Source organism: Pseudophryne corroboree, chromosome 5 (genome assembly GCF_028390025.1).
Source record: "Pseudophryne corroboree isolate aPseCor3 chromosome 5, aPseCor3.hap2, whole genome shotgun sequence".
Classification (NCBI taxonomy): domain Eukaryota; kingdom Metazoa; phylum Chordata; class Amphibia; order Anura; family Myobatrachidae; genus Pseudophryne; species Pseudophryne corroboree.
Window position 1 is genome coordinate 142,258,501 of NC_086448.1, and position 23,372 is coordinate 142,281,872.

At 46.8% G+C, this 23,372-nt stretch overlaps 1 protein-coding gene across 1 annotated transcript in view; it reads left to right on the forward strand.

Moving 5' to 3' along the window:
• Positions 1 to 23,372, forward strand: part of LOC134929573 (ATP-dependent translocase ABCB1-like) — a 723,752-nt gene that overhangs the window by 500,624 nt on the left and 199,756 nt on the right. Inside the window, exon 15 of the mRNA XM_063925164.1 lies at positions 9,504 to 9,581. Coding sequence (XP_063781234.1) covers positions 9,504 to 9,581 — 78 coding nt within the window. The remainder of the gene's footprint in view (positions 1 to 9,503; positions 9,582 to 23,372) is intronic.

A 23,372-nucleotide genomic window follows, 5' to 3' on the forward strand; every position in this document is an offset into this window, starting at 1 on the left:
GCTGCGCTCAGGTTACTCCACTAGCACTTGTCTCCCGGTTGCCATGACGACGTGGCAGCACAGGGCAGGAGACCCTAACAGTACCCCTCTGACGAGGGGTCAAAGAACCCCTACCACCAGGTTTATCGGGGAACTGCGAGAAGAAAGAGCGTATCAGTCTGGGGGCATGAAGATCAAAACTGCGCACCCACGACCGCTCCTCTGGACCATACCCTTTCCAGTGCACCAAAAATGACAGCCGACCCCGCACCATCTTGGAGTCAAGAATCCTTTCAACAACAAACTCCCTCTGGCCACGTATCAGAAGAGGGGAAGGTCTTCCACTGGAAGAAGGATTACTAATCGCCCGTTTTAAAAGGGAACAATTAAATGTTTTATTGATACCCAAAGAACGGGGCAGATCTAACTGAAATGCCACCGGATCTTATAAGGGCCGATGAACCGGGGGCCTAACTTATGAGATGGCTGTCTCAACTTCAAATTCTTGGTAGACAACCAGACGAAGTCTCCTAATTTGAAGCTGCAGGGTCTTTTCCGCTTATCAAAAACCCTTTTGGTCACTAATGACACAGACACAAGGGCTTTCTTCACTTTCCTCCAAATACCTCTAAGGACCGAAACCCACACAAAAACCAGCACCGGATCCCCTGCCGTGCACAGAGCCTGTAACCACTGCACAGCAAAAGACCCGAACCGGAGTATCAGCTGCGCTCAGGTTACTCCGCTAGCACTTGTCTCCCAGTTGCCATGACGACGTGGCAGCACAGGGCAGGAGACCCTAACACTTTATGGTGAAAGCCATAAAAGAAGTAGGTTTGCTTGATGCACGTACCGTTGCTATGGCAGTGTCAGCATGCAGGGGCTTATGGTTACGCCATTGGACTGCGGACACGGACTCCAGGAAAGACGTGGAAGGCCTACCCTTCACAGGAGAGGCCTTATTTGGAGATGAACTAGACAAATGGATCTCCAAAGCTACTGCGGGTATGTCCACATATCTTCCTTCTGCAGCTCCCCCAACCAGGAAAACCTACTCAGGACCTACTCTACAGTCCTTTCGGACGGCCAAGTTTAAGGGCAAAGTCAGAGGATCTTCTACAGCGAACAGAGGCGCTAGAGGTAAACCATGTAAACCAGCAACTGCCGGTTCTCAGGAACAGAGCTCCAGCTCTGCTTCCTCAAAGCCTTCTGCATGACGGTGGACCGCAATGCCTGGAAGACTGGCAGGTTGGAGCCCGACTAAAAAATTTCAGTCACATCTGGACAACATCATACCAGGATCCCTGTGTCATAGATCTTATTTCCCAGGGCTAATGACTAGAGTTTCAGGAGCTCCCACCTCAAGAGATTCTTCAAATCAGGCTTACCAGTTTCACAAGAAGCAAGTATAACCGTAAAGGATTTTTAAATAAGCAAAAAACACTGTGCTTCTGTGAGGAAAGAAGTCCAAAACAGGTTAAGTTATAAAATTATAAATGGTTTATTAATAAAATTATTATCAATAAAATACTTTCTTATAAAGTTGTCTCAAAGTGCAATTCAAAATAATACAAACATATGTAATACCTGTTTTGAAGCAGCTGAGAAATAAAATTGCATGAAACAAAATTTTAATAGTCACCCCTTAAGTGTTGTGGATTCCACATCCATAATAGGATGGTGATGTAGGATCGGTGTGTCCTGTTCCTTAAATGTGACCTTTAAATGAGAGTTCAATCACAAGCTTAGTATGATGGGTCCTGGCTGTGCGATGCTGTCCAGGCTGAAAAAAGTGGGGTCCTATGATTGGCAGTGCTGTGGCAGCAGGATTCCCCTGTAGCCGGATCTACAGCTTGATTAAGAATGGCCCAGAGGATGTACATACATGTAAAGCGTGATGGTAGAGGTCTGGTTCAGGTCACACAAAAATCAAATTGAAGGATATGTCAAGTACAGAATCCAATTGTGTCCAGGGGCGCAGCTAGCCTGACATGTTTCGCAGGAGGGGTTCCCAGCTTTTTCAAAGGTATCTTTGAAAAAGCTGGGAACCTCCCCATCAAAACGTGTCAGCCTTCAATTGGATTTTTGTGTGACCTGAACCAGACTTCTACCATCATGCTTTACATGGATGTACATCTTCTGGGCCATCCTTAATCAAGCTGTAGATCCGGCTACAGGGGACTCCTGCTGCCACAGCACTGCCTTCTGCCAATCATAGGACCCCACTTTTTTCAGCCTGGACAGCATTGCACAGCCAGGACCCATCATACTAAGCTTGTGATTGAACTTTCATTTTAAGGTCACATTTAAAGAACAGGACACACCGATCCTATATCACCATCCTATTATGGATGTGGAATCCACAACTCTAAAGGGGTGACTATTAAATGTTATTTCATACAATTTTATTTCTCAGCTGCTTCAAAACAGATATTACATATGTTTGTATTCTTTATGAATTGCACTTTGAGACAATGTTGTAAGAAAATATTTTATTGATAATTTTATTAATAAACCATTTATAATTTTATTTTACTTAACCTGTTTTGGACTTTTTTCCTCAAAGAAGCGCAGTGTTTTTTTGCTTGTTTAAATACGTATCTTGGGATCGACTATCCTTATTTTTTACATAGCAGCTTGGTGAATAGTGCCCATTCTAGTGCCGGTATTTTGGAATATTGTATTATTTCCTTTTTTCTGCACATAACCTTACAGGATGCCTTTCAAACACTGATAAAGACTCCGGTCATTGTTCCAGTTCCACCACATCTCCCAAACAAGGGATATTATTCCGACTCGTTTGTGGTACCGAAACCAGATGGTTTGGTAAGGCAGATTTTGAATCTAAAATCATTGAACCCATACTTACAAGTGTTCACATTCAAGATGGAGTCTCTGAGAGCGGTGATCTCAGGTCTGGAGGAAGGGGAATTCCTAGCGTCTCTGGATATCAAGGATGCGTACCTTCACATTCCGATCTGGCCACCTCACCAGGCTTATCTACGATTTGCACTGCAGGACTGTCACTACCAGTTCCAGGCCCTGCCTTTCGGTGTCTCCACAGCACCGAGGGTATTCACCAAAGTAATGGCAGAGATGATGTTTCTCCTTCACAAGCAAGAGTGAACATAATTCTGTACCTGGACAATCTTCTGATAAAGGCTCCGTCCAGTGAGAGGTTGTTGAACAGCAATGGCCTCACAACCAATCTAGTCCTGGATCTTGGGTGGATTCTAAACCTCCCGAAATCTCACTTAGAGCCAACTCGGAGGCTCCCATTTCTGGGAATGATACTGGACACACAGTCACAGAAAGATTTTTTTTCCATTGGAAAAGGCATTGGTAATTCAGTCGATATTTCGGGATGTCCTGAAGCCAATCCGGATATTGGTGCATTTATGCATTTGCCTTCTGGGGGAAATGGTCTCTTACGAGGCTCTTCAGAATGGAAGGTTTCATGCAAGACACTTCCAGCTCGACCTGTTGGACAAATAGTCCGTATCACATCTTCATATGCACTGAAGATCCATCTGTCACCAAATGCCATAATCTTCATTCTGTGGTGGCTACAGACTTCTCACCTAATCGAGGGTCGATGGTTTAGGATTCAAAATTGGATTCTGCTAAGCACGGATGCAAGCCTCAGAGGTTGTGGAGCAGTGACCAAGGGGGTGCAGTATCAGGAAAGATAGTCAAGTCAGGAAGTCAACCTTGAAATCAACATTCTGGTACTTATGGCTATATACAACGCCCTTCTGCAGGCCTCATATTTTCTTCAAGATTGGGCAATTCAGGTCCAGTCGGACAATGTGACGGCAGTGACATAGATAAACTGACAGGGCAGAACGATAAGCAGAGAAGCAATGTCAGAGGTGTCAAGAATTCTCCTCTGGGCAGAAAAACACACTGCACATTGTCAGCAGTCTTCATTCCAGGAGTAGACAACTGGGAAGCAGACTTACTCAGCAGACACGACTTGCAACGGGGGTGTAGGGCCTTCACCCTGAGGTGTTCAGGTGCTTGACATGTCGATGGGGATGTCCACAAATCAACATGTTGGCCTCTCATCTCAACAAGAAGCTCAAGTGGTATTGTTCCAGGTCGAGAGACGCGCAGTCAGTGGATGCTCTGACGACTCCATGGGTCTATCAGATGGTGTATGTGTTTAATCCACTTCCTCTGATCCCAAGAATTCTGAAAAGAATAAAATTGGGAAAATGTTCAAGCAATTCTCATTGCTCCTGATTGGCCAAGAAGGGCCGGGTACGCGGACCTTTTGGAGATGCTCCTCAAAGATCTATGGCCTCTACCTCTTCGCCAGGATCTTCTGGAACCGAGCCAGTTCGTCTATCAAGACTTACCACGGCTACGTTTGACAGCATGGAAGTTGAACGGCTGATTCTATCTGGGAGAGGCATCCCTGACAAGGTCATCCCTACTATGATCCAAGCCAGAAAGGGGGTAATGTCTAAACATTACCACCGTATGTGGGAGTAGAAAATATTCTGCGATGGAATTTCATCTGGGACATTTCCTGCTTTTTCTGCAGTCTGGTGTGGAAGTGGGCCTATGTTTAGGGCTCCATAAAAGTCCAGATTTCAGCCTTGTCCATTTTCTTTCAGAAACAATTGGCTTCTCTTCCAGAGATCCAGACATTCTTTAAAGGTGTTCTGCACATCCAACCTCCCTTTGTGCCTCCCACGTACCGTTGGATCTCAATTTGGTGCTGCAGTTCCTCCAATTGGACTGGTTTGAACCGTTACAGGAGGTAGATGTTAAATATCTTACGTGGAAGACCGTCATACTGTTGGCCTTGGCTTCAGCAAGATGTGTGTCAGAACTGGGGGTGTTGTCTTACAAAAGCCCCTATTTAATTTTCCATGAGGATAGAGCTTAACTCAGGACTAGTCAGCAATTTCTTCCTAAAGTGATGTCGACGTTTCACATCAACCAACCGTTCCGGTTGTTACCGACACCTCCGTTACTTCAAAGTCTTTGGATGTTGTGAGGGTTATGAAGGCGTATGTGAAGAGAACAGCTTGTCACAGGAAATCGGACTCTCTTTTTTTGTTCATTATGATTCCAATAAGATTGGGTGTCCTGCTTCAAAGCAGTTAATTGTGCGCTGGAACAGGCTCACTTTCCAGCAAGCTTATTCCATGGCAGGATTGCTGGTTCCTAAATCTGTACTGGCCCACTCGACTAGGTTGGTGGGTTCTTCTTGGGCGGCTGCCCGTGGTGTCTTGGTCTTACAGCTCTGCCGAGCAGCTACTTGGTCAGGTTCGAACACGTTTGCAAAGTTCTACAAGTTCGATACTTTGGCCTCTGAGGACCTTCAGTTTGGTCAATCAGTTCTGCAGGAACCTCAGCACTCTCCCACCCGGTTTGGGAGCTTTGATACTTCCCCGTGGTACTAAATAGTTCCCCAGTATCCTCTAGGACATAATAGAGAATAGGATTTTAATTACCTACCGGTAAATCCTTTTCTCGTAGTCCATAGCGGATACTGGGAGCCCGCCCGGTGCTTCGTTCTTCCTGCACTGTTACTTGGTTAAGTAATGTTGTTTGGTTCATCTGTTGCTGTTCCTGGGGGTAATTCTGAGTTGATTGCAGCAGGATCTTTGTTAGCAGTTGGGCAAAACCATGTGCACTGCAGGGGAGGCAGATATAACATGTGCAGAGAGTGTTAGATTTGGGTGGGTTATTTTGTTTCTGTGCAGGGTAATACTGGCTGCATTATTTTTACTCTGCAATTTAGATTGCAGAGATTTTAAACTAGGAGCCTGGGGGGTAGGGTTTAGCTAGAAACTACGGGTCATGTAGTGGGGATGGCGGTAGTAAACGAAATGGGGGGGAAGTTGGGGGGAGGGTAAGAGCAGGCGGTAAGGTTACTTACATGGGTACTAAAAGAGAGATTTTACCAAAGCACTAACCAATGACGATTACAGGTCATCATTGCTACATAAGGTGAAAGATGTCCCTAACGCAAGGGAAAATACATATCTTAGTTGTATGTATGTACACGCTAGAAGCATTACTGGTAAAAAGGGCGAACTAGAAATACTTGCAGCAAGCAAACAGTATGATATTATAGACATTACTGAAACTTGGTGGGACGAATCTCATGATTGGAGAGTCAATCTAGAGGGCTATACACTGTTTAGGATAGACAGACTAAATAAAAAGGGTGGTGGGGCGTGTCTTTACGTAAAGCCGTTTTTAAAACCTGATATATGAGAAGATATTCAGGAGGGGACTGTAGACACTGTCGAGACATTATGGGTAGAAATTGCATGGAGGGAAAAAGGAATAAAAAAGTTAGTATTGGGTGTATGCTATAGGCCGCCTGGTATTAACGTATCTAATGAGGAATTGTTGCTAAAGCAAATTGAAAGAGCAGCAGGAGTAGGAGACATAGTAGTGATGGGAGATTTTAACTATCCAGGGATAAACTGGAAAAACGATTCATGTGATCCTGCTAGGGGCAATATGTTTTTAAACACACTTAATGATAACGACTTAGTTCAACTAATTGAGGAACCAACTAGGTACAATGCAATCTTAGACCTGGTATTAACAAACAATGGGGATTTGGTATCAGGTATTATAGTAGGGGAACCCATAGGAAACAGCGACCACAATATGGACACATTCATTATCAGTTTCCATAAACAGCCCTATATTGGCTCAACTAGGACTCTAAACTTTAGCAAAGCAAATTTTGAAAAGATGAGGGTATTTTTCAGGGATATTGAATGGGAAGGTTTGTTTTTAGGAAAAAATACTATGGAGAAATGGGAGGTACTAAAATTCCTGCTAGCTAAAAATACTCTAAAATGTATTACTACGAGCAGCAAAAAAAGGAATAAAAATTAAAAACCGATGTGGCTTAACAAAAAGATAAAGGAACTTATGGGTAAGAAAAGGCAGGCATTTAAAAAATACAAATCTGATGGGGAAGCAAAGTAATTTCAGCACTATAAGGAATGTAACAAAATTTGTAAAAAGGAAATAAGAGCAGCTAAAGTAGAAACTGAATAGGCCCTTTAAAAGACAAGTTGGGAGTCTTAAGCAAAAATGATAATTACATAGCGGACACACTAAATGAGTTTTTTTCAACAGTTTTTACTAGAGAGGACCCAATTCAGGGACTAACACATAATCTCAATAATGAGAATATCGCACTGATAGGTACTTATTTAAGCGAGGAAGTAGTCCGTGGCCGATTAAAACATTTATAGATTAATAAGTCACCAGGTCCCGATGGTATATTCACCCAAGGGTTCTAATGGAGCTTCACTCTGAACTTGCAAAACCGCTATTTTTGATCTTTAAGGATTCAGTAATATCAGGTATGGTTCCCAAAGACTGGCGTATAGCTGAAGTAGTGCCTATATTCAAAAAGGGAAGTTAAGCTGAACCAGGTAATTATAGACCAGTTAGTCTTACATTTATAGTGGGGAAAGTATTGGAAGGTATTCTAAGAGATAGTATTCAGAAGTTCCTTGAAGTCAATAAGGTAATTAAAAGGAATCAACATGGGTTTATGAAGGACAGATCCTGTCAAACCAACTTACTTGGCTTTTATGAAACAGTAAGCGCAAACCTAGATCAGGGTAAAGACGTTGATGTAATCTTTTTAGATTTTGCCAAAGCATTCGACACTGTACTACACATGAGACTTATCTACAAGTTACAAGAAACAGGGCTAGGAAGCACAATATGCACTTGGGTCAAAAACTGGTTAGATAATAGGGAGCAGTGCGTTGTGGTTAATGGATCTTTTTCAACTTGGACTCAAGTACTAAGTGGTGTGCCGCAAGGCTCAGTATTAGGACCGCTATTGTTCAATATTTTCATTAACGACCTAAAAGAAGGTCTAGAGAGCATGGTGTAAATTTTGGCAGATGATACCAAATTGTGTAAAGTTATAAATGCGGAGGGAGATGCTGAGTCGCTTCAGAACGACTTAGTTAAATTAGAAACTTGGGCAGCGAAATGGAGAATGCGCTTCAATACAGACAAGTGTAAGGTAATGCAATGTGGTAACAAGAACAAAAATAACACCTACCTACTAAATGGGGTAAAATTAGGGGATTCTGTACTGGCAAAGGACTTAGGTGTCCTCATAGATAGCAAACTAAGCAGTAGTACCCAAAGTAGGACTGCAGCAAAGAAGGCTAATAAGATATTAGCATGCATAAAATGGGGAATTGATGTTTGGGACGAGAGTATTATACTCCCGTTATATAAATCACTTGTGAGGCCACACCTTGAATACTGTGTACAATTCTGGGCACTATACTACAAAAGGATATCCTGGAGCTAGAAAAGGTTCAGAGGCGGGCGATCAAACTAATTAAGGGTATGGAGACGCTGGAATACGAGGAAAGGCTTGCAAGACCAGGCATGTTTACACTGGAAAAGAGGAGATTAAGAGGGGACCTGATCAACATCTACAAATATATAAGGGGACAATATACAGATCTTGCGCAGGACCTGTTTTTGGTTAGCTCAACACAGAGAATGCGTGGACACTCGCTCAGGTTAGAGGAGAGGAGATTCCGCACAATACGGCTTAAAGGCTTTTTTACAGTAAGGATGATACGTGTTTGGAATTCCCTGCCTGAGGGAGTTGTAATGGCCAACTAAGTCCACACCTTTAAGAATGGGTTAGATAAATTCCTAATGGATAAGGATATCCAGGGTTACGGGGCATAGTTACGCACTATGGTTATTATAAAAAAGAGGAGTAAAACGTAACGTCAGTCATCAACATCAGTCAAAATTAATACAAAATAATCCTTCATAGGAGACCACGAATAGGTTGAACTCGATGGACAATTGTCTTTTTTCAACCTTAGATACTATGTTACTATGTAACACACCACACCCAAATCTAACTCTCTCTGCACATTTTATATCTGCCTCCCCTGCAGTGCACATGGTTTTTCCCAACTGCTAACAAAGTTCCTGCTGTGATCAATTCATAATAAGCCCCCCCCCCCCCCCCCCCCCCCTGTTTGAAGTTTGGTTAGCTTAGCTTTCCTCTTGTTTGTGTGTGCTGGTTCGGAATCTCACCACTATCCTTTTATATCCTTCTCTCAAAGTATGTCCATCCTTGGGCACAGTTTCCTAGACTGAGTCTGGTAGGAGGGGCATAGAGGGAGGAGCCAGCCCACACTATCAAATTCTTAAAGTGCCATGGCTCCTAGTGGATCCATCTATACCCATGGTACTAAATGGATCCCCGGTATCCTCTACGGACTACGAGAAAAGGATTCACCGGTGGGTAATTAAAATCCTATTATATTATTTAGGTCCAGAACCTGATTAAGACCCAATGGGGCCCTAAGTAATTTCCAGGTTTTGGGCCCATCACCAATCCATCATTCAAAAAAGCCTGTGGATAATCCATCTCTGTTTCGGTCATATGTCTCTTCTTTTAGACAACTTATGTAACAAAATCATCTTTTAAATGGAGTTTGAATGCACACATTTATTGTGACTTTGTATTTTTTTAGGGGTTCATGTTTGGAAAGTCTGAAGAAAATTTAACCATGAGGCTGCGATCTCTTTCATTTAAGGCATTGCTCCGTCAGGTATTGTACAATTTTCCTAAAAGGGTATTGGCAGTTATTATTGTAGTCACCCCGGCTATTTTGCTATGCATCCAGGGCCAGTGCAAGGTAATTTGGCACCCTAGGCAAAACTTATGCCACCCCCCTCACTCTCCTGCCCTTACTCTGTCTTTCAGCAACCCCTCCTCACTGTCACTTAAACTGCCCCCCCCTTACTTTCACTCAGCAACCCTCTCTCCATCACTCTGTGTCTCTCAATAACTGCCCCCCCAATCTGTGTCTCCCAATATCCCTTCTCACTCTGTGTCTCTCAGCAATCCTTCCCCCGTTCACTGGCAGCCGCTCTCTCTCACCTGTGTGTCTCTATGAGCCGCGGGCGCAGCTGTCAGTAATTTTGGTGTCGCGCTGCACAGGTCCTGTCTCCCAGCAACCTGGCAAAGCGGGAGGCAACGGGCCTGGACATAGGTGTAAAGTGTGCGGCGGGCGGCGCTGTCCCCGAGTGTACCTGCCCGCATACTTGCGGCTCTAGTATCTACATTAGGGTGTGCCTGTACGCACCAGGCATACCCCGTTTGCATGCCTATGAATCCACTGTATTCTCTGGGACAGCCTCAGCTGGCCACCCCTTCAGGCTCCCCACCCATAGGCAGCTGCCTAAAACTGCCTGATGTAAGCGCCGGCCCTGTATGCATCGCTTGTCAATAATCAAAAAACAACAAAGCAATGTGGAAATCAGCTTAAATTACAAATGTTGTATGAAACAATAGGTGCATTACAGTATTATACTGAGTTACTGTATAAATTAGACTAAGAATATACTGTTTGCTGTGGGGGAGATTCTGCACAGAAACAAAGTCATCCTTTAAATGTAATTATCACATGGACCAACATAAATATTTTTACCCCATAACTATTTGGGTGATATGCCTGATTGGTGGTGCTCCCCATAGTCAGAGAACAAGTTTGCAAACTTTTATGAAGAAAAGTAGACTCTCTTTGTTGGGGCACTTGTCTTGTTATGTGTCTGTGTGTTAACATATAACTTTTAATGAAAAATACATTAAAATCTTGTGTCAAATAATCCTTGTCAAACTCGACTTCACAACCAAATTGCGGCAAATTACCATTGGAAAAAACATTGTCAAAATAATATTGGTACCAATGCAAATTACAATTTTTTTAATAATAAATTTGCATCAAGATTGCAACACAATTCACAAAGGGGGTCATTCCGACCCGTTTGCTCACTGCGTTTTAACGCACCAGAGCGAACGGGGTCCCTGCTGCGCATGCGCCGTAGTGCGCCTGCGCATGTGGGACGGCCGAAGGCCATAGCAGGACAGCGATCGCCTCAGCCTGATTGACATCGATGAGCGGGAGAGGGCGAAACGGCGGTGTTTGGCCGCCGTTTCGTAGGCGCTGCCTGGCCAATGCTGGCGTGACCGGACCGGGGGTGGGCCACAACGGCTGCGTGATGTCATACGCAGCCGCTGCGGGCCAGGGAGCGAGGAGTAGCTCCCGGCCAGCACGCTAAAGCTGCGCTGGTCGGGAGCTACTCCTGAAGTACAAAGGCATCACCGCTGTGCAATGCCTTTGCACTTCTGCGAGGAGGGGGGCGGCACTGACATGCGGGGCGGTCTAGCCCCGTGCTGGGCGTTCCCCAGCATGTCAGGAAAGATGATCGTAGCTGTCCTAAAGAACTGTGCATTCTTTTGTCTTTTAAGCAAATTAAAGGGTTCATTTTAGGGAAAAAATGTCATGGAGTCCCCCCTACCTAAAAGCATAACTAGCACCGAAGCTTTGTGAGATGGTCCTGGTTCAGGAAATATGGAGGGAAAATGGCGTGAAGGTCGCCTGAATTTGATTGAACTAGCACTGGGCTTTTGAGCCAGTCCTGGTGCTGGAAATATGGGAGAAAAAATATGTAGTTGCCCCCCCCCCCCTTTTTTTCTAGGGGATATGAGTCGTTGGGTCAACCCAACTTAGGTCGACACTCATTAGGTCAACCACTGAAGGTCGACAGTTCTATTAGGTCGACATTGTCATTAGGTCGACATGGGCGTTAGGTTGACATGTACTAGGTCGACAGGTGAAAAGGTCGACATGAGGTCTTTCACTGTTTTTGGTGTCGTTTTCTCCGTAAAGTGATGGGGAACCCATATTAGTGCACCGTGTCCTCTCGCATGGCTCGCTTCGCTTGCCATGCTTCGGGCAAGGTGCCATGCTCTGCTACCACTTCGCTCGGCACAGATTACTATTCCAAACGTAGTCCATGTGTATCGTTAAGCATGAAAAATCTAAAAGATTGAAAAAAATTAGAAAAACTCATGTCCACCTTTTGATCTATCGACCTAGTACATGTCGACATAATGCATGTCGACCTAGTAGCATTGTTAGCCTTTAGTGGTCGACTTAATGAGTGTCGACCTAAGTTGTTTCGACCTACCAACCGTAACCCTTTGAGGGGGGTAATGCCACAGCTAGGGGACAAACTTGACAGGTTTCCCCAGCCAAAGCATTTATCCCCCTCAACTAATCACCACAGCCCTGGGATTTCTCAAAATCCTCAATAAAGGGTCGCCTCTTCCTAGGCTAGGGTGAAGGACCACTCTAACCCCAACACCCCTGGGCGGTTGGTGCAGAGTTATTAGCAGTTGTGTAAAAGTTCAATTAATTTTGTCTTTGACAGGTGGACTACAGGTACCATCAAGCCTCACCCACATGCCGGTACTTGGAAAACCACATGCACCAGCACACAGGGCATCAACGGCCTGCTGGTACCTACAGATGGGTCGACGGTTATTTTAGCTCAGGGCTGGCCAAACCAGTCCTCGAGATCTACCAACAGTACACATTTTCCAGACCACCTAGCTGTTGCACAGGTGTAGTAATTACTAATTAAGATGTGCTGCATTCATTCCTAACTGACTATTCTACAGATCTCCAGGAGGCCTGGAAAACATGAACTGTTGGTAGATCTCGAGGACCGGTTTGGCCAGCCCTGCTATAAAATGATACATCCTTTACCTCCTGACATACTGTACAGTATGTAAGAGACATACCTGGCTGCTGCAGATTCACTGTGAATGTTGAACACCGCCCTGGCCTCACCCGACTGTTTCAAACAAGCCCTGTGTATAGCATACCTCCAAACTGTCACGATTTCGGTGGGACAGTCCCGTTTTTCATGGTCTGTCCCGTTGTCCCACCCGCGGGTCGCAGTGTCCCGCGGGTGGGGGGCATTTGGGAGATCCCCCCTGTCACTCGCTGCTCTGAGCAGAGCAGCGGTGAATAGATGCTGTGCACATGCGCACAGTGTCTATTCACGGCAGAGAGGGAGAGGGGGCATGACCAGCAGCTCTCACAGCGGTGTTCATGCCCCCATAATGACGAAAACGGGGCATGGCTTGCGATCGCGGCATTTGCCGAGAGGCCACGCCCCTTTTCCATTAGGCTCGCCCCCTAAAATCGAACGCACGCCGAAGGCGCGCAAAAGTTTCCCTCCTCAGATGAGAAAAAAGTTGGGAGGTATGGTATAGCCAGTGCCTGAGAGGAGCTGCTCGCTTCGCTGCAGCTCCACCTACAGGCAGTCAGCAGCTAGCTTCTCACTGTCATACGGACAGTGTAAGGAGCCGAAGAGGAGCCTCTCCCTCTAAAAAAAACAACAGCAGTTATGATTGTTGGTAAATGTGCGATTTGTGGTGCAATTCATAAATACATCGGTGTACATGTGTCTTAGTAATAAATCAATTTTACACCATGTGACCAAGTCCCATAAGAAATTCACTCATTCAATTATGAGGTAGTTGCTTATATAAATAAACCACCTTCAATATTATGAGCTCGCAAAAATATATAGCTGCTGGATTCCGAAAACACTGCCCCTGGTGGATGCCTCAATATTGCATCTATGAACAATAAAATCCAAAGGAAAAGATAATGTTGCACCTTATAAGGCAGAATATGGGCACTCAAAGAGAGAAATTTCTAAGTAGGGGGATGGGGCTTCATGAGAAGGGGATGGGGCTTTTCAGGAGGAGCGGAGCTTCACATCCCGACCGCTTTTCGTGACTCTAGGGTTTCGGGAGATGCAAGCTGCCCCCGGGGAGTGCAGTGTCGGCTCCTACACAGTGACAGGAGCCGAGTGCTGCACATAATGTTACAGTGCAGCATTTTGGTGTCACCCCTCGGCAAATGACACTCGGGTGCCGGCCGCACCCCTGAATCCTCTTGTGACGCTGCTCTGCTAATCTCCTGTTTCTGCTACCCACTTGTGTGCTACGATAGCAGTGAACAGGTGAGTGAGAGTGCATGAGGATATAATCAACTCTGAAGGAGAAGAGATTGAATCTTCTTAAGAAGGAACATGCACTTATGTCAACTCTGTTGGTAAAAACCAGTACTAGTAGGAAGTACACTGAGTAACCCCACAATGAGAGTCCAATGTCAGAAAACAATATAGATAGTAAATATTACAGCAGGCAGCTGTATCAAGTGTAGAGCATCATAAGATTGTATACATTGTGGAGAATATAGATAATCAGTCTAATGGTTTATATTGCAGTATTGTAGGCATCCACCAGGGGCAGTGTTTTTTGTAATCTTGATGCTACAGCAGCGGTGCAAGTATGTGGGTACGCTCGGGTACGGAGTACCCATAAGAACTTGGCAGCAGGTACGCAGTACCACCTGCCACACACTTTGCCATTACAACAATTATAATGTGCCACAAAGCAACAAGGCCATGGTGCTTGGCAGCATGACGGCTCCTCCCACTTTGTCACGGTTACTGGGAGTGCGAAAGTGGCTGTATTTTCCTGTTATAATGGAGCCAATACTATATATTGTTATTAAACTGGGGACATTACTGTATATTTCTATTATACTGGAGGCAATACTATGTATTTTTAGCCTTACCTCTAGATTCCCCCCCCCCTAAAAAAAGGGGCTTTCATGTGGCCACGCCCCTAGTGTCATGTAGCCACTCCCACTAGAGCATGTGACCACACACCCTTACACACATAACCACGCCCATTTTCGGCACTCAATACCACTAAGAAAATATTTCTACTTGCACCACTGTGCTACAGTATATATTTTTGTGGCCTTATAACATTGAAGGTGGTTTATTTATAAAAGGAACTACCTCATAATTGAGTCAGTGAATTGCTTATGGTACTATGGGGTAATTGTATTATAGCGGCACTGATTGTGCTGCTATAATACTTCCTGCTTCATCTCACTACTGAGGCAAAGCAGTAAGGGACATAGACAAGATGTATAAACATCTTGTCTGCCAACTGGGAGAGCGAAAGCTCCCTTCTCCAGTGATGCCCCCCCCCTGAGCACACAGCAGTGTGCTTAGTGCTGATGCGCTGTGTCTCCATGTCTGTCTGGCTCCTCTGCGAATGCGTAAGTTCTCGCTACTCATGCGAGATCCCCTGTGCATTCCAGAGCCAGCATCCACCACAGTCAGGGACAGCCCTGTCCCTGATGTGAAGATAGGGCATCGCCACCTGCAGCTGTCGAAATTGACAGCTGCAGGTGTTGGAACAGTCAGCAGCTGCACCCTCATATATGCCTGCTATCGGCCTGCTAGCTTTTAGAGAGCTGCACCGATATATCACTGAGCCGGCACCGCAGCTGTCATACATGGGGAGAATCGGTATCAGTGCACATAACATGCACTAATACTGCTTCTCCCCCATAACGGAGGGTAATACATTTACCCCTACGCCACATGGTGTAAAACTGATTTATCGCTACGCTATATGTTGGAGATGTGACACACCAATGTATTTATGTAAGTGTAAAACATTTTTATATAAAAGCCTTCAAGGTACATACCAGGAGTGAAATATGAGAAACTATGGGGACCCATCAATTAGATTCTGAAACTAATTTATACAAGGACCCTCAATGTTCTCATTGGATTAACCACTTGCCTGGCATGGTTGCATCAGATGTCACCACACAAACAAATGCTTTATCTGATATGGTCACTGCACAGGATGCGACCAGTCAGATACAGAGCGTGTGCAGCTGCAGGGAAGAGAAACTTCCCGCAGCTGCCACTCTCAGGGGGACTGGAAGTTCCCCCCTTCTTCTCTACACCATGCCCCAGTGTTTGTGGTGCTGCAGATCAATGCTGATCGGCCAGCACAACAGCACCCCCCACCCGGTGGCTGAAGACAATAGAAGCCGCTGGGGAAGTGTAAATTAACCCACCGATCAGCCAGCACAGCAGGAACCCCCACCCGGCAGCTGCAGACAATAGAAGCCGCTGGGGAAGTGTAAATTAGCCCACTTCTCACCCTTTAGCACAAACTATGTTTAAATAGTGCATATCTATGTTATTCCCCTATTTCTCTTACGTCCTAGAGGATACTGGGTTTCCATTTAGTACCATGGGGTATAGACAGGTCCACTAGGAGCCATGGGCACTTTAAGAATTTGATAGTGTGAGCTGGCTCCTCCCTCTATTGCCCTCTTACCAGACTCAGTTTAGAAAATGTACCTGGAGGAGCCGGTCACGCTTATGGAAGCTCCTGAAGAGATTTCTGCATTTATTTTATATGTTAGTTATTTTCAAGCAGGGCTGGTTATCACCAGCCTGCCTGCTTTGTGGGACTTAGGGGGGGGAATGGCCCAACCTCTTTGAGGGTTAAAGGTCCCGCAGCACGCCGCCACCCCTAACAGAGCCAGAAGAATGAAGATTTGTGAGTACTAAGCCGGGGTCCTGGCTAGCGGGTGCCGGCCATTATGGTGGTATGAGGGTACGGAGACACACGGCTACTAACTGGGGCGGAATGCGTCTCCAGACACAGTACACAGCTGCATCTCAGTACACTGTACACAGTACCCACACTGGTAAAAACAGCCTTAAAACAGTTTTCTCTCAATTTTAAGCACTAAAAATTACCTCAGCCAGTATAAAAAAAGCGTGAAGACCGTGCGCCATTGAAGTGGCGGGGACTTCACTATGAGTGGATCCAGCAGCTCCCCAGCGCCATTTTCCCTCTGTAGTGGACATAGATGCCGACTGACAGGGAAGCGCAGCTCCTCCGGAGAGACTCAGATTACCTCAGCGGTACCAGGGGGTCATAGCGGTGGGGGGGGGGGGGGGGGCGATTATTATCAGGGTACTTAGTCTGCGACTCAGCATTAGTGATAAGGGCGCATTGGGGGCTGGCTCCAAATAACTCTGTGTCTCCCTGAAGGGCTCTTTGTGGGTTCATTGTGCTTAACCTTTTGCTGTGTGTGTGTGTGTGTGTGTGTGTGTGTGTGTGTGTGTGTGTGTGTGTGTGTGTGTGTGTGTGTGTTGTCACATTTACATTATGTCAGGCAAAGAGTGTGTTTCTTGTACAGCAGAGTGTTCCTCTTCACCAGGGGGCTCACTACTGGGTACTCAGGGCAGTACACCTTCCCAGAATAGCGGGGCTGAACCAGGGTGGGTTAATTCCATTAAGGGAATGTTCTCAAATATTTCTACGAAATTATCCCACAATGATAAAGAGACGCAATACTTAAGACAGACTGTGGATATGTTTATGAATAAAGACTCAGTCCCCAAACCAGCGTCTCAATCCCCTCCCATTTGTCAGAAAGAACGATATCTGGCCCATATCCTGCAGTCTGACTCTGACACTGACGGGTCAGACATGGAGGAGGTTGAGGTGGATTTGGAGGGGGGGATGCTACTTTGTCACAGGGAATAGTGACTCTTATAGAGGCTATCATAGCTGTTCTGCAAATTCCTGATAAGGTGTCAGAGGAGTGTGAGGAATCTTATTTTAATGTAAAAAAGAAGTCACTTTTCCTGCGTCAAAGGGATTGAATACCCTGTTTATAGAACCGTGGGTTAATCCTGATAAGAAGTTTCAAATCCTTAAAAGGTTGCTTTCATCTTTTCCTTTTCCTCTGGAGGATAGGAAAAAAAATGGGAAAATCCACCGATAGTGGACGCATCAGTCTATAGGCTGTCACGAAAAATGGTATTGCCTGTCCGTGGTACAGCCTCTCTAAAAGAGACGGCTGATCATACAATTGAGATTACACTCAAATCATTGTACACAGCTGCTGGGGTGGCATGTGCATGTGTGCAAAAGCTATTGCTAAATGGTCAGGTAACCTAATTGGGGGGTTAGATGTTGTTTTACTCCTGCCGCATATACATGACTCTTCAAACTTTATAGTGGAAGCCATAAAAGAGATCGGCTTGCTTAATGCACGCACCACCGCTATGGCAGTGTCAGCACGCAGGTGATTGTGGCTACGCCAGTGGACTGCTGATGCGGACTCCAGGAAAGGCGTGGAAGGCCTACCATTCACAGGAGAAACATTGTTTGGAAACAAACTAGACAAATGGATCTCAAAAGCTACTGTAGATAAGTCTACATATCTTCCTTCCGCAGCTCCCCCAGCAAGGAAAGCTTATTCAGCTTCAAATTTACAGTCCTTTTGGATGGCCAAGTTTAAGGGCAAATCCAGAGGTGCTTCTAAGGCCTCCAGAGGCACAAGAGGTAAACCACACAAACCAGCAACTGCAGGTGCTCAGGAACAGTGCTCAGGCTTTGCTTCCTCAAAGCCTTCAGCATGATGGTGGACACGATGCCTGGATGACTGTCAGGTGGGAGCCCATCTAAAATTCTTCAGTCACATCTGGTCAAGTTTGTGCCGGGATCCTGGGTCATATATCTTATTTCTCTGACGTCCTAGTGGATGCTGGGAACTCCGTAAGGACCATGGGGAATAGCGGCTCCGCAGGAGACTGGGCACAAACTAAAGAAAGCTTTAGGACTACCTGGTGTGCACTGGTTCCTCCCCCTATGACCCTCCTCCAAGCCTCAGTTAAGATTTTTGTGCCCGAACGAGAAGGGTGCACACTAGGGGCTCTCCTGAGCTGCTTAGTGAAAAGTTTAGTTTTAGGTTTTTTATTTTCAGTGAGACCTGCTGGCAACAGGCTCACTGCATCGAGGGACTAAGGGGAGAAGAAGCGAACTCACCTGCTTGCAGAGTGGATTGGGCTTCTTACTGGACACCATTAGCTCCAGAGGGATCGAACACAGGCCCAGCCATGGAGTCCGGTCCCAGAGCCGCGCCGCCGGCCCCCTTACAGAGCCAGAAGCAAGAAGAGGTCCGGAAAATCGGCGGCAGAAGACATCCTGTCTTCACCAAGGTAGCGCACAGCACTGCAGCTGTGCGCCATTGTTCCTCAGCACACTTCACACTTCGGTCACTGAGGGTGCAGGGCGCTAAGGGGGGGCGCCCTGAGCAGCAATAAAAACACCTTGGCTGGCGAAAATACATCACATATAGCCCCCAGGGCTATATGGATGAATTTTAACCCCTGCCAGATTACACTGAAAAGCGGGAGAAAAGGCAGCCGAGAAGGGGGCGGAGCCTATCTCCTCAGCACACTGGCGCCATTTTCCCTCACAGCTCCGTTGGAGGGAAGCTCCCTGGCTCTCCCCTGCAGTCACTACACTACAGAAAGGGGTTAAAAAGAGAGGGGGGCACTAATTAGGTGCAGTATTAACAATACAGCAGCTATAAGGGGAAAAACACTTATATAAGGTTATCCCTGTATATATATAGCGCTCTGGTGTGTGCTGGCAAACTCTCCCTCTGTCTCCCCAAAGGGCTAGTGGGGTCCTGTCCTCTATCAGAGCATTCCCTGTGTGTGTGCTGTGTGTCGGTACGTTTGTGTCGACATGTATGAGGAGGAAAATGATGTGTAGGCGGAGCAATTGCCTGTAATAGGGATGTCACCCCCTAGGGGGTCGACACCTGAGTGGGTGAACTGTTGGAAGGAATTAACAGTGTCAGCTCTTTACAAAAGACAGTTGATGACATGAGACAGCCGGCTACTCAGCTTGTGCCTGTCCAGACGTCTCATAGGCCGTCAGGGGCTCTAAAGCGCCCGTTACCTCAGATGGCATATACAGACGCCGACACGGATACTGACTCCACTGTCGACGGTGTAGAGACAAATGTGACTTCCAGTAGGGCCACACGTTACATGATTGAGGCAATGAAAAATGTTTTACACATTTCTGATAATACGAGTACCACCAAAAAGGTATTATGTTCGGTGAGGAAAAACTACCTGTAGTTTTCCTGAATCTGAGGAATTAAATGAGGTGTGTGATGAAGCGTGGGTTTCCCCCGATAAAAACTGATAATATCCTTTCCCGCCAGAGGTTAGGGTGCGTTGGGAAACACCCCCTAGGGTGGATAAAGCGCTCACACGCTGGTAAGAACAAGGGCTCTACCCTCTCCTGAGATGGCCGCCCTTAAGGATCCTGCTGATAGAAAGCAGGAGAATATCCTAAAATGTATTTACACACATACTGGTGTTATACTGCGACCAGCAATTGCCTCAGCCTGGATGTGCAGTGCTGGGTTGGCGTGGTCGGATTCCCTGACTGAAAATATTGATACCCTAGATAGGGACAGTATATTATTGCCTATAGAGCATTTAAAAGATGCATTTCTATATAGGCGTGATGCACAGCGGGATATTTGCCGACTGGCATCAAGAGTAAGTGCGCTGTCCATTTCTGCCAGAAGAGGGTTATGGACACGACAGTGGTCAGGTGATGCGGATTCCAAACGGCATATGGAAGTATTGCCTTATAAAGGGGAGGAGTTATTTGGGGTCGGTCTTTCAGACCTGGTGGCCACGGCAACAGCTGGGAAATCCACGTTTTTACCCCAGGTCGCCTCTCAACATAAGAAGACGCCGTATTATCAGGCGCAGTCCTTTCGTTCCCATAAGGGCAAGCGGGCAAAAGGTTCCTCATTTCTGCCCTGTGACAGAGGGAGAGTTAAAAGGCTGCAGCAATCAGCCAGTTCCCAGGAACAGAAGCCCTCTCCCGCCTCTGCCAAGCCCTCAGCATGACGCTGGGGCTTTACAAGCGGACTCAGGCATGGTGGGGGCCCGTCTCAAGAATGTCAGTGCGCAGTGGGCTCACTCGCAAGTAGACCCCTGGATCCTTCAGGTGGTATCTCAGGGGTACAAATTGGAATTCGAGACGTCTCCCCCTCGCCGTTTCCTAAAGTCGGCTTTACCGACGTCTCCCTCCGACAGGGAGGCAGTTTTGGAAGCCATTCACAAGCTGTATTCCCAGCAGGTGATAATCAAGGTACCCCTCCTGCAACAGGGAAAGGGGTATTATTCCACACTGTTGTGGTACCGAAGCCGGACGGCTCGGTGAGACCGATTTTAAATCTAAAATCTTTGAACACTTACATACAGAGGTTCAAATTCAAGATGGAGTCACTCAGAGCAGTGATTGCGAACCTGGAAGAAGGGGACTACATGGTGTCTCTGGACATCAAGGATGCTTACCTTCATGTCCCAATTTACCCTTCTCACCAAGGGTACTTCAGGTTTGTGGTACAGAACTGTCACTATCAGTTTCAGACGCTGCCGTTTGGATGGTCAACGGCACCCCGGGTCTTTACCAAGGTAATGGCCGAAATGATGATACTCCTTCGAAGGAAGGGAGTTTTAGTTATCCCTTACTTGGACGATCTCCTGATAAGGGCAAGATCCAGGGAACAGTTGGAGGTCGGTGTAGCACTATCTCAGGTAGTGTTGCGGCAGCACGGTTGGATTCTCAATATTCCAAAATCGCAGCTGATTCCGACGACTCGTCTTCTGTTCCTAGGGATGATCCTGGACACAGTCCAGAAAAAGGTGTTTCTCCCGGAGGAGAAAGCCAGGGAGTTATCCGAGCTAGTCAGGAACCTCCTAAAACCGAGCCAAGTCTCAGTGCATCAATGCACAAGAGTCCTGGGAAAAATGGTGGCTTCCTACGAAGCAATCCCATTCGGCAGATTCCACGCAAGAACTTTTCAGTGGGACCGGCTGGACAAATGGTCCGGGTCGCATCTTCAGATGCATCAGCGGATAACCCTGTCACCAAGGACAAGGGTGTCTCTTCTGTGGTGGTTGCAGAGTGCTCATCTTCTAGAGGTCCGCAGATTCGGCATTCAGGACTGGGTCCTGGTGACCACGGATGCCAGCCTACGAGGCTGGGGAGCAGTCACACAGGGAAGGAATTTCCAGGGCTTATGGTCAAGCCTGGAGACATCACTTCACATAAATATCCTGGAGCTAAGGGCCATTTACAATGCTCTAAGCTTAGCAAGACCTCTGCTTCAAGGTCAGCCGGTGTTGATCCAGTCGGACAACATCACGGCAGTCGCCCACGTAAACAGACAGGGCGGCACAAGAAGCAGGAGGGCAATGGCAGAAGCTGCAAGGATTCTTCGCTGGGCGGAAAATCATGTGATAGCACTGTCAGCAGTGTTCATTCCGGGAGTGGACAACTGGGAAGCAGACTTCCTCAGCAGGCATGACCTCCACCCGGGAGAGTGGGGACTTCATCCAGAAGTCTTCCACATGATTATAAACCGTTGGGAAAAACCAAAGGTGGACATGTTGGCGTCACGCCTCAACAAAAAACTTGACAGGTATTGCGCCAGGTCAAGGGACCCTTAGGCAATAGCTGGGGACGCTCTGGTAACACCGTGGGTGTACCAGTCAGTGTATGTGTGAGAATTATAAGACGGAGAGGAGTAAGAACTATATTCGTGGTTCCGGATTGGCCAAGAAGGACTTGGTACCCGGAACTTCAAGAGATGCTCACGGAGGATCCGTGGCCTCTACCTCTAAGAAGGGACCTGCTCCAGCAAGGACCCTGTCTGTTCCAAGACTTACCGCGGCTGCGTTTGACGGCATGGCGGTTGAACGCCGGATCCTGAAGGAAAAGGGCATTCCAGATGAAGTCATCCCTACCCTGATCAAAGCCAGGAAGGATGTAACCGCAAAACATTATCACCGCATTTGGCGAAAATATGTTGTGTGGTGCGAGGCCAGGAAGGCCCCGACGGAGGAATTTCAACTAGGTCGATTCCTACATTTCCTGCAAACAGGAGTGTCTATGGGCCTGAAATTGCGGTCCATTAAGGTTCAAATTTCGGCCCTGTCGATTTTTCTTCCAGAAAGAACTAGCTTCAGTCCCTGAAGTTCAGACGTTTGTAAAAGGGGTACTGCATATACAGCCTCCTTTTGTGCCTCCAGTGGCACCTTGGGATCTCAATGTAGTTTTGGGGTTCCTAAAGTCACATTAGTTTGAACCACTTAAATCTGTGGAGTTAAAATATCTCACATGGAATGTGGTCATGCTATTGGCCCTGGCCTCGGCCAGGCGCGTGTCAGAGTTGGCGGCTTTATCCTGTAAAAGCCCTTATCTGATTTTCCATTCAGACAGGGCGGAATTGAGGACTCGTCCTCAATTTCTCTCTAAGGTGGTTTCAGCGTTTCACCTGAACCAACCTATTGTGGTGCCTGCGGCTACTAGGGACTTGGAGGACTCCAAGTTGCTAGACGTTGTCAGGGCCCTGAACATTTAGGTGTCCAGAACGGCTGGAGTCAGAAAATCTGACTCGCTATTTATCCTCTATGCACCCAACAAGCTGGGTGCTCCTGTGTCAGGAATCGACTCACCGCTGTTATGTCGGTCCGCCAGAGCGGACTCCGTCTGGGGTCACTGCACATTGCTGTCACCTGTCGCCCTGCTCGTGGATGCACCCTCAGGCCTGGAAGCGCCCTTGGAGTCAACGGGCGTGTGAGCGCGCCGCGTTCCTGCCGGGTCGCGGCATGGTCGCCGCCATGACAGTATTCCCCAGTGTAAGTGCGGCGGCCAATCCGGAGCTTGGCCGCACCCCCTTGTCTCACTCCAGCCAATGCCTGCCGGTCAGGGGGTATATCAGGAGCTGCTGGGTGAGTCAGAGGTTGTC